We start from the raw sequence: 12,500 nt of genomic DNA, 5'->3' as shown, positions 1-12,500 counted from the left end.
CTAAACATGTCCATTGTATTGACTTCATCATCACAGCGCAAGGGAGCCGGCACTGGTGCACTGATGCTCAGGTTATTCGCTCGGCAGAATGTGGGAGCGACCATAGTCTTGTTGCCGCCAGGTTTAGGCTCGGCAGGGTCTTGTGGAAACCGCGGAAATCTACAAAGAGAGTACGATTTGCAGTGCATAATCTGCCCGCAGTGGTTTCGACAGATGCTGAGGGAAACCACCGGAGGTAGGTTGACGACTACCAGGAAAACATCAATGCCAAGATTGATGCAGTGGCGGACGCGGAAACGGTAGACGAGAAATGGAATGCGATGCGGGACGTGGTGACGGCGGCGGCTGCGGACACTCTCGGTCATCAGAGGAGACGGCAGCCTGATTGGTTTACGGAAAGCCAGGACGGGCTGCGGCCACTGCTGGACGCACACAATGCATGCTATCGAACATGGATCACTAGTGGCCGGAACCAGGAAGAGTATTCGCGCTACCGTGTTGCGCGCAGGAGGGCTCGCGCTGCCACCCGAGCTGCGAAGAATGATTGGTTTGCTGCCATGGCACAACGTACTGAGAAGGGGCGCTTTGACTCGGCGCGCATTTGGGCCGGTATCAAGACCATGCAGACGGCTCGGCGAGGGCTTGTGGGTGTAACTGCAGTCGCTGTGCGGGACGAGAACGGAAATGTCTGTAATTCACCGGCGGATCAGGGCCGCACATGGCACCGCCACTTCTCCAAGGTTTACAATGTTCCAACCTCGTATGAACCTGCAACTGTTGCCACCATTGAGCAACAGGAAGTGTGTGAAGACCTCGCCGATCCACCTACTCTGGAAGAGCTTAGGCAAGCTGTGCGCCGACTACGGAACGGAAAAGCAGCAGGAGGCTCTGGAATCTTACCGGAACTGCTGAAGGCTGGTGGGGATGGCCTCATGATGGCACTACTAGACCTTGTCCAGACAGTGTGGAATGCAGAGCGGGTGCCCCAGGAGTGGGTGGACTGCCAGCTTGTCCCGATACCAAAAAAAGGAAATCTATCCAGCTATGACAATTGGAGGGGCATCGCTCTTCTGGAGGTGGTAGGAAAGGCTGTTGCTGGCCTCGTCCAGACAAGATTGCAGCGGCTCGCGGAAGACATCCTGCCAGACACGCAGTGTGGATTCCGCAAAGGCAGATCTTGTGCGGACATGATCTTCGCGGTGAGACCAATATCTGAGAAACTATATGAACATCGCTGCTCTGGTTTCATGGTTTTTGTTGATCTACGGAAGGCCTATGATTCCGTCACCCGTAAGTGCATGTGGGAAATTCTCCGGAAGTCGGGCATACCTGACAAGCTGGTTACCATTATCAGCTCATTTCATACCTCTGTGTCTGCAAACCTGTCGATCCCGGGCATCGAGGCCGAGCCTATTGAGGTGCAAAATGGCCTTCGACAAGGTTGTTGTATGGCCCCAGTATTGTTCAATATATTCATGTGGGCAGTATTCCAGCTGTGGCAGCGTGAGGTTGCGGACATACCTGAGATTGGACTTCCCGTCTCCTCTAACTCTGGACCGTCTCTCCTTTTCAAACGCCAGAAGACTGACACAATCAACATCCATCGTGACTGTCAATTCGCAGACGATTCAGCACTTATTGCTACAACTCACCATGGTGCCACACTTGCGCTCAGCCGGTTCATGGACGTCGCAACTCGCTTCGGCCTCACCATCAACCTATCAAAAACCAAAGTAATGGCGGTCGGCTTCGGCATTTCTCCGGAGGATCGTCGTCCATTGGTGGTTGGCGGGGAAATTGTCGAGAATGTGCATGACTTTCGCTACCTGGGCTCCATCATCCATACTGGTGGCCGCACCGCAGTGGACACTCGGTCCCGAATAGCGTCAGCATCTAGGGCATTCGGAGCATTGCGTCGATCTGTCTTTGATGATGGCGATCTTTCACTGGCAATGAAGCGAATGGTGTATGATGCATGCGTGGCTTCTCTTCTCCTTTACGGAGCGGAGTGTTGGGTACCACTGAAAAGCGAGCTTGCGGCGCTGTCCGCCTTCCATCTTCGCTGCATTTCCGCAATCTTAGCCCTCGGTAGAAGAGACACCTGGGACTTCCACATCAACAGGAAGACCATTCTGGAGGCCTGGAATCGTCGAGATCCTGTGGATATTACCACACGTGTTCTTCGCCGCCGTCTGGAGTGGCTAGGCCATCTAGCTAGGATGGACGGCGATAGAACTCCGCGCCAGCTCCTGTTTGGTGCGCTCCTTCCGCCGAGGCCGGCTTGCGGTCCTCGGAAACGGTGGCGAGACTCTGTCAGAGCTGACCTCTCCGCAGTGAACATCGACCACACGGAATGGTACGACCTCGCCCAGGAGCGTGGGAAATGGCGCAGTGCGTATTCCGCTCAACCAGTACTGCGATCGGCTCAGCGTGACACTTCTGTGCTCTGCGATGTTTGCCAGCGTACTTTCGCCCACCAGAAATACAAGAATCGCCACAAGTGCCTGGCCGAGAGGAGGAAGCCCATATCTGAGCAGTCCGGCAGCCGACTATGTAATGCGTGCGGGAGATGGTTCTTGAGTGCTGGCGGGCTAGCTTCGCATAAGTGTCTCTCCAACTTGGCTGCTGAAGTGGCGTCGGTCTCGGCTGTGGCATCGGCAGACTCGGTCCGGAAACAGCGGGTTGCCCTGCCCTGCTGCAGAGCGCATTGTCTCGGCTGCGGTCGCTGCTGCAAGTCATCCCGTGGTTTCGACCTGCATAGCTGTGCTAATTTCCTGTCCAGGAAGTAGAGCGGCGTTTCTGGATCCAATGCTGAACTCAGTGCTGTCGACCCCTGCACAGGGGACACGTGACCATTTGATGGCAGTGTTACCAAGGACCAAGGTGTGTGTGTGTGTGCACATATGTGCTTGCGTGTGTGCATACGTGTCCGCATGCGTTGATGTGTTTTCATCAGGTGTGTGTGTGATGGGGGGGGGGGGGGGGGGGAGGAAGAAGAAGCATCTGCATGTGCTCCGTAGTAGAGGAATGGAACTATCGAGACATGGAGACATACGATAAAAACTTGCAAAATACGCTTTGTCAAGCATGCACGAGAAAAGTGTCGGTCTTCCCAAATTGTTTGTATTCATGAGGAGGGAAGAATGCAGTCAAATGGCCAGTAGGCAAGAAGATTGCATTGTTATTCGCGGGTAGTTGTTATGCCTGAGGTTGTTATTTACGACATAGACTAAACGCGATACTATTAATTTATTGTGTCCTGGTTCATTGTTTTCCTGATTCGGCTCACCACACCGTCGGCATAACTGCTATTCTTTTAATGGTTCCCTTTAGCAATCAAGACCAGCGAATTGAACTGAACTACAGTGCTGGCAAACCGAAATCCAACCCATGATTTTCAGTCCTTGAGTGCAGCACCGATTCTAGAGGTCTCTACACGTACTTCGTAGTGTTTCAATCCCATGCTGGGTGTTTGCGATGTGAGCGCACCGCTCCAGGGGTAGGATTTCAGTTGCCAGCACTATCTAATAGAGGTACGCCTCACCGGTAAGTATTCAGCCTCGCTGGCAGGACTCTGTGGACCCGATCCCCGTCCATACAGTGGATTAGACTGCAGCGGCATAGGTTGGCACACCCACATACACACCCACATACCCACCCACACACACCCACACACCCACATACACACCCACATACCCCCCCCCCCCCCCCACACACACACACAGACACACACACACATACACACACACATACACACACATACACACTCGCATAGGCATACACACATGCACAAAGGCAAAGGCGTACATACACGCACACAAATCCAAAAAGCCCCAACACAGGCATACGCACACAACAGTTCCCTGGTGAACGTCAGCACTCTTTTCCTTCAGCTATCAGCAACACAAACATCTCATATGAAGGGTTATCAAATAATCTCTGTGGAAACAGAATTTTCTGAGGGAAGGAGAAAGAGATGGAGAGAGAGAGAGAGAGAGAGAGAGAGAGAGAGAGAGAGAGAGATGAGAGAGAGAGAGATGAGAGAGAGAAGGGAGAGAGAGAGAGAGAAAGAGAGACAGAAAGGGAGACAGAGAGAGTGAGTGAGATGAGAGAGAGAGAAGAGAGAGAGAGAGACAGAGAAAGAGAGGGAGAGAGAGAGAGACAGAGACAGAGAGGGAGAGAGAGAGACAGAGATGTATCCAGATACAGTAACGGAATTATGTAAACGTTGATCGCCATCTGAGCCTCCTACAGTGCTGAAACAAGTTCACACTTCAATATCTGTATACAGTTGAACATCGATTATCCGACCACCTCTGGGCAGACAACTGTCAGGCGGTGTTCAGATAAGGCAAATGTTCCGGATAAGAAAAAACTGTCACTCACACACTTCCAGTGGTTATTACTAGCCGCACAACCTTTTTACTTTTTACTTTTCAAAATTTTCGTATTTTTTGAATGGCTCACTACATGCACAGTGCGTACTCTACGGCACGTGCGCCCAAAAAAACCTGTTACGGATAATCCAATGGTCGGATAGTCGATGTGCGGATAATCAATGTTCAACTGTAGTTAAAGCATGGAGAAGCCCAGCTAACCACGCAAACAACGAACACCTCAATCGTTCACAAGAAAAATGTCGGCAACCGCGAGCTGCTTTTACTCGTTAGATTAAACTGAGTGTGCAGGCTAATGATCACCAGGTCTGATAATTGTGTCGTTGTTCGCGATTTGCTGTTATACTCGAGGTCTCTATATACGAGGTTGACTAAACTCGAATATATTTCTTGTGATTAACTGCCCTCGTCCGTTCTTTTTCTGATTCGGCTAACCACACGGTTTGTCAAACACTGTCGCTACAGCCAGTTACTATTCGAGAGCAAACCCACACCCAGGGAAATGAGCTGTGCTATATCAGAGCACCTTGATCACTGTGGTCGGTGGCGTATCCGCAGATGCGGAAACCTCAGCCTGCCCAGATAAACCCTTCAGCTACCGTCACGTGTGTATGCGCAGCCCACAGAGCGCATTTTCAAACTTGACTTCGGTCACAAGAACAATCAAACTTTCCCTCGTCAGCCATGTCTATTCAAAATTGTTGGCTCTCTGGGCGGATAGGAGTCTCCTCTATCGATTCATTGTCCTCCAGACATGGCAGGCGCAACAGAGCTAGGACCATCCTCTTCGAAAGCCACTCCACCCAGCTCCGTCAGAAAGATAATCTACACTGGATACCAAGTCCTGTTAGATCAGCACTCATACTCAACGCAGATCTATCGTTTAACCTGGGAAAGCAGCACAATTTTCACCTTCAACAGGCTATAACTTTGGCCCCCTTCACTCCATTTCCACAGTCTTGGGCTTTTTGGAAGGCTCCTGGCGAGCGCAACGCCAGGATAACAGGCTCCATCAAAAATGTTCGCACAAACGAACAATTTGGTTTATATTGTACATGGGCCATGTCACAGGGAAATCCGCAGCCTGCCTGGATGTTTGGCACATGCAGCTCAGTGTCCCAGTGCTTAGAGAGACATTAAAAGCATCTTCTCACTTTGGCGCCACGGCAAACTTGGTCGTAACAATTTGATTTATCAAGCACCGCTGGACAGCTCTCTTTACCAGCTTTGCAACGAGCTGTCATTTGTGAAGATGCGATGCTTTACTGAGTTGCCTTATTGTGTATAGTTGTCTATCCAGTGCCTGTAGGCACTTCGTGAACAGCGCCGATATATCGGCGATTTCAAGTACGAGCGGCAGTGGAAAGGTCAAATGGGAGCTGTGAATAGTATTATATCAGAGGTAGGTCTCACCGGTAAGTATTCAGCCTCGCTGGCAGGACTCTGTGGACCCGATCCCCGTCCATACAGTGGATTAGACTACAGTGACATAGGTTTGCATGCACATCAACACACACATACATGTACACACATACACATGTATACACACATATGTGCACACACACATACACACCTCATACCTCAGACATGCCCATCGCGGAAGCGATGATAGCGAACAGCTTTGTTAGACATAGCAACTTGTGCTGGGATTACACCATTCAACAGCTTGCAAGGCTGATGAATTGACCGCCACTATTTTTACGCACAAACACCCGCATACACACAAAAGGTTCCCTGGTGAAAGATAGCACTCTATACGGGGAGGTAACAGCAACACAAACATCTGACATACAGGCTATCAAAATGGTCTGTGAACTCAGGAATTTATTGAGAGACAGAAGTGTATTTCTGAAGAGAGAGAGAGAGAGAGAGAGAGAGAGAGAGAGAGAGAGAGAGAGAGAGAGAGAGAGAGAGAGAGAGAGAGAGAGAGAGAGAGAGAGAGAGAGAGCGAGAGAGATAGACATAGAGATAGACAGAGAGGAGGTGGCTGAATGATGCACCACTAGGCTCACCGGTAGATATTCAGCATCAGTAGTACTAGTGCCCTGCAGTGAACCTCTACCATACAGTGGATTGGACTGTTAACACACCAACAAACCAGAACACTTCACTAGTTTGAGGGAAAGACACAAACGGGAAAAGTCTGAAGAAATTTTTTGACTGTCACCACCAGGACTCGAACCAGGGACCTTCGCTTGTAGCTAGCCATGCTGTAACCACTGAGCTATGGTGTAGTCGTCATCCCAGCAGAGACCGTTCAACATTTTCTTCAGACTTCGTAACTCACCCAGAACACAGCAGCAATTTGTGCCAATCTCTTCAAAAGTGTAGGGAAGTCTGCTGACTCAGATGTGAACAGAATAGACCACATTTAATGAGAGAATGAAGTAAGATGGCTGGTTAGGAAGCCACTTTGATCAGTTTGTTTGCAATGGGTGGACAGCGGTTTCTCTACCCGCACCACATTGGCGGAGGCAATCTAGAGCACACTATGAAAACATTGCACCAGTCAGTTTACAGGGTATCGGGGGGGGGGGGGGGGCAGCCTAGTTGAATAGTGTGTGCGGGCATCACTCACAGGAAGGTACTCTGCTTCATTGGCTGGACTCTGTATGCCTGATGTCGTTCCTCTGCCATACATTGGGTTAGACTGCAAGGCAATAGTAGGTACGACAATAGTAGGTAGGACAATAGTAGGTAGGATAATAGTGGGTAGGACAACAGTACGTAGGACAACAGTAGGTAGGACAATAGTAGGTAGGACAATAGTAGGTAGGATAATAGCAGGTAGGACAATAGTAGGTAGGACAATAGTAGGTAAGACAATAGCAGGCAGGACAATAGTAGGTAGGACAATAGTAGGTATGACAATAGTAGGCCGGGTAATAGTAGGTAGGACAACAGTAGGTACGACAATAGCAGGTAGGATAATAGTAGGTAGAACAATAGTAGGTGGGACAACAGTAGGTAGGACAGCAGTAGGTAGGACAATAGTAGGTAGGACAGCAGTAGGTAGGACAACAGTAGGTAGGACAATAGTAGGTATGACAATAGTAGGTAGGACAATAGTAGGTAGGATAATAGCAGGTAGGACAACAGTAGGTAGGACAACAGTAGGTAAGACAATAGTAGGTAGGACAATAGTAGGTAGGACAATAGTAGGTAGGACAATAGTAGGTATGACAATAGTAGGTATGACTATAGTAGGCCGGGTAATAGTAGGTAGGACAACAGTAGGTACGACAATAGTAGGTAGGATAATAGTAGGTAGAACAATAGTAGGTAGGACAATAGTAGGTAGGACAATAGTAGGTAAGACAATAGTAGGTAGGACAATAGTACGTAGGACAATTGTAGGTAGGACAATAGTAGGCAGGACAATAGTGGGTAGGACAATAGTAGGCAGGAGAATAGTAGGTACGACAATAGTAGGTAGGACAATAGTAGGTACGACAATAGTAGGTAGGACAACAGCAGGTACGACAACAGCAGCGACACACAGAACAAAAGCCATACACTACGTATACAGCACAGTAGCACTATTCCCCGGTCCTCACAGTTCCCTAGCGAACCGAGCTTCAAAGTTACCAGGAATGCAAAACGAGATCATCGCAGCTAGAGTTTCAAGTTATGCGATCACAAAGCAATAATTCTAGCGTTCAATCTCAATGAACAATAAACATACACATATGATAATAGCTCTTGGTTGACGATAGACAGATACGGTAAAACTGGAAATTTCGGCGGAGATTTATTTTCGGTAACTTCTGCACAGTTAATTTTTACTTAAAAAAAAACGTGACCCAACAATGCCATGCCACACAGTGTGCAAAATGAATTTTTGGATCTGGAAAACTGGTTTACCGAAATTTTCACGCTACCGAACCGTTGATGTTGCGGACTACCGAAAATATTACACCGCGGAAAATTCCCGGTTTTAAAGTAGAACAGGGGTAGAAACGTATTTCTCGCGAAATATTTTCAGTTGCAAATACGGCATCTGGTGTGTTCTTTGTTGTCGCTTCTTTTCCTGACTTCTTCAGTCAGTTTTGAGTCTCACCAGTGTCCCTGCCCTCCCACCCTTTATTTCTGTGCATATTATCAATGCTTTTTATCACTGTCTGCCGTGATGTGCTTGCCATGCCTACATGATGCGTAATCGCCATTGGGGATATACACCCGGTTTTTTCCCTGACAAATGCGTCCGTCGGCGCGAGGGTTTTTTCCCGGCTGGCTCGGTCCAGGAAAATTAATCTGACGGTCCCAAGTGGTTCTGCATCATGGCCTATTTCTGCTATCCACTGGCATGACTATTCTATCTGAGACACTCTGTTCTCAGTCCTTGCTTGCTTCCATACCTCACTCGTTATCCGGTTCACATCTGGCTGCGGCCAACTACCCTTCACTTTGTGTGTTGTCGCTATTGCTGTCTATGTCTCTGTGTATGCCAGTATATGTGGAGCGAGAAAGTGACGGAGACAGAGACAGGTGCACACGACCCATTGTCTCCCCGCACCAACCATCAATTTACTGTATAAATGTTACGTGAGACCCTTACTGGAGTATGCTGTCCCTGTTTGGCTGTTCGCCATGTCGTCTATGCAATCCTGCACATTGGATCGACTACAAGCTACTGCTGCCCGATCCTACCTCATGCGTAAGACCCGACAGCTTCCTACTTGGACAACATCCAAGAATATTCTGAATCATCTGTGTGAATGGGAATCGCTCCAATGGCGTCGTCAAATTCTCTCTCTAGTTTATTTTCATCATGTATTCTACCAATTTCCAGCACTACTGAGCCAGTTTAGTTTCACCATCTCCAGCAGCTGCCGCCACCCTTCCTCTATCGTTTTGCCTCGTTCTGGAACTCATTTCTTAAATCTCCTCTTTTCGGTTTATCAGTTCACGGTCTGGAACAAGCTTCCTGAGAGCCTACGCAGGGAGCCATCTCCTGCCAAGTTTCGGTTTCTCCTGAAGGACCATTATTTAACGTACAAATTCTCCACCATTGGAATTTCTGATTTTCGTATCTAGCTCTCGTCATGTATTCTGTTTCTCCCTGGTGGTTTTACCTGTAGTTTTCCCTGAGCAGTGTTTCTGCTAAGTACTATTTTCCCTTCTCCCTTTTCACTTCCCTTTCGTCTCATCCACCCTTCCAGGAAACTCCCCCGATAAGTATCCATTTACTTTTGGAGAATCCTTCAAATAAAGTCTAAATAAATAAAATTAATAAATAAATAAGGTGCGGAGAGTGCTGTCAAAGACGCAGGAATGGAGCCCTGGACGCTCAAACAGTATAAGACGTGTTCTGAGGACTTCCATCACTTTGACCTTTAATAAAAGTCTGATCGTATAGTACATAGTGCATTGACTTGACTTACTGGAATGTACTCTGCATCATCGACTGGACTCTGCACATTGTTTGATCCTCTGCCGTACAGTGGGTTGGACTGGAGAAAAATATCAGATAGGACAACAGTGAACCCACAGTATAGCCGGAAGCTTACAAAGGAACAACATTTGTCCGGTTGAAATACACAGTGTTTCGGGGAATTCACCCCTCATCAGTTGAGCTTGAGTAGGCTGAGGAAGATTGTGCCTGAAGAGCACCACTTATATAGTGCTCTCCAGGCACAAACATCACCAGGGATACAAACTTACAGAGACGCTCTGTTTCCAGCTTTTTTTTTAAAATACCTCAGTAATAACTTAGGACAGTGTATAATATTATTTTGTTCACTGTATGATCTGATAGAGGCAAACATGCACTGCAACAGCATTCACATAAAGGGTTAATAAGTTCAACGTGAACAGCAAGCCGAGTTTCTTGTTTGACATATACATATTCATGTGCTGGCCTGTAGTTGCAATGGCCATCTCTCTTTGATCTAGCGGAATGCCAAACTAGTAACACTCATAAAGCCGCTTCTGGGACAGGTACATCCCACCCCTAAAATGGGGTATTCTTGATAATACCTCATTTTCTGGCACCCAGTTTTTTACGGAAAAAAAGATTTTTGGGGATTCTATGTGGTCCGTGTGGTAGGATTGCATCTGCCCTAAACACACACACGCACGCACACACACACACGCACACACACACACACACACACACACACACACACACACACACACACAAACATACACACATGCATGCCCGCATGTACATACACATAACACATACACACACACACACACATACTTTCAACAAGTCCATGGAAAGTTTTCTTACCGGCAAGTATTCCCCCGTGTCTGTCGCCAAGTGACTCTCTTGGCCATGATTGGCTGTCGGCAGTGATCCCTACAGGGTAAATGTACCAAATAAGCCCATTGCACATTGCCACATACAGAAGGTATGAGTAATGCATGTGAGTACGCTGGGATCAGCAGTGCACTGTTCAACAACACCCTACACAACCATAGATCAGCAATACACTGGTCAACACCCCACACAACCATAGATCAGCAATGCACTGTTCAACACCCTACACAACCATAGATCTGCAATACACTGTTCAACAGCCCACACAACCATAGATCAGCTATGCACTGTTCAACACCCCACACAACCATAGATCAGCAATGTACTGTTCAACACCCCACATAACCATAGATCAGCAATGCACTGTTCAACACCCCACACACCCATGCCCACGAGGCTGTGCGGGGTATTTAAGGTACAAATTACGCTATTGCTCAATGGGCTCATTGAAGTGCCATCTTCTTTGCAGGCAGTATCCAAAGTAGGGGTGACGGAGAGATAACAGTAACCACGGCATTGACTGTACCACTCGTTGTGGAAGGTACACAGTGAATTAGAACACTGGTTTGAGCTCTACATTTGTGAAATGTTTCAACGGAGACTCCCGTGAGAAAAGTGTACTCCAGATGGTTCGCCATACCATGCCAGGTTGTTAAAGGGGAAGATAATAAGCCTAAAATCAAATGTTCACCAGTTGTAGTCTTCGCGGTGCTGAGTCGAATGGTCTTGGTCCAAGGAAGCTGAGACACTCCCTTCCTCCTTTATTCTCAATCGAACTCGCGCACTTCCACCGAAACTGGGGGACTGCACCCTACTGGATGGGAATTTGTATGCAAAATGTCACTAAAAGCGCCATTTCGCGCTTATAAAAGCACGGATGACCACGATTGGCCCATATGTTGTAGTCTTTCGGACGCTGAATCGACTGATTTTGGTCCGAGAATGCTGTGATGCAGCGCTCGGCCCTTATCCCCAATCGAACATGGCTGAACAAGCGGTCACTTGCTCCTTTGCAGAACAGTCACCTGGTCACCACGCCTGCAGGGTACACTGTGACTTTCCCACCAAGGTTCGACTCGAGTTCAACTCGAGTGACAGGAACGCGGCTGTAAGTTCATCTGAGCGGCTGCAAGCAGTCCAAATAGTTATCTAGTTTTTGTCCGGAATTTTTCCGAGGCTATTATGCTTTGCGTGCAAGTTTGCTTCCTCCGACAAATCCATTAATTTGTTCTGTACAAATAGCCAGACTAGTTGCATAATGGGAGAGTGAATTCTATCCCTGTACAGGCACGGTCTTGTATTATCCATTTTTGTATCTCCACCTAAATCCTTGATGATGCTCTCCTGGGCGAAGATTCGGAAACGATCGCTGTACCTGGTGTGACAGAGGATTTTGTGTTTTACAGGTGGTGCTGAGTCGGGTAGCATTTTCTTCGGGTATCCGTTTCGGGTCGTTTCCCACGGGTAGCACGGGTACCCGATCGGTTGATGTTTCCATGGTAGCACAACAATTCACCCCTGCCTTTACACACTGGGTAGACATGCGGAGTATTACATGAATTTGTACACGTGCACTCTACGTGATGTCATCTGCGACTTCGGGTTTTCGGGTACTATTCTGTACCCGTCTACCCGAGGTCCTCACAGGTAGCACGGGTACCCGACTACCCGTACACACCCCTAATAGCTGTTATCATGTCGACGGTGTAGTGAAGAGACGACTAGCCAGCGTGGATGTAGTAGTGCTGTGCGCGGAAAAACCACTCACTTTGCCCGGGCCGGCAGCAGCGTAAGCAGGATCAGCGGAGTCGGCGGTGCTGGTGGTGCCGCCTTGCTTG

At 48.3% G+C, this 12,500-nt stretch overlaps 1 protein-coding gene across 1 annotated transcript in view; it reads right to left on the bottom strand.

Annotated features, from left to right (window-relative positions):
- Positions 1-12,500, bottom strand: part of LOC135829052 (mucin-2-like) — a 42,241-nt gene that overhangs the window by 14,884 nt on the left and 14,857 nt on the right. The window contains exons 13-19 of the mRNA XM_065341458.1: positions 12,431-12,500; positions 10,633-10,701; positions 9,782-9,850; positions 6,976-7,047; positions 6,410-6,475; positions 5,811-5,876; positions 3,545-3,610 (exon numbers count right to left, since the gene is read on the bottom strand). The exon at positions 12,431-12,500 is cut by the window's right edge and continues 109 nt beyond it. Coding sequence (XP_065197530.1) covers positions 3,545-3,610; positions 5,811-5,876; positions 6,410-6,475; positions 6,976-7,047; positions 9,782-9,850; positions 10,633-10,701; positions 12,431-12,500 — 478 coding nt within the window. The remainder of the gene's footprint in view (positions 1-3,544; positions 3,611-5,810; positions 5,877-6,409; positions 6,476-6,975; positions 7,048-9,781; positions 9,851-10,632; positions 10,702-12,430) is intronic.

The sequence above is a fragment of the Sycon ciliatum genome, chromosome 13, assembly GCF_964019385.1.
Source record: "Sycon ciliatum chromosome 13, ocSycCili1.1, whole genome shotgun sequence".
Lineage (NCBI taxonomy): Eukaryota > Metazoa > Porifera > Calcarea > Leucosolenida > Sycettidae > Sycon > Sycon ciliatum.
This window is presented reverse-complemented; position numbering and strand designations above follow the sequence as displayed.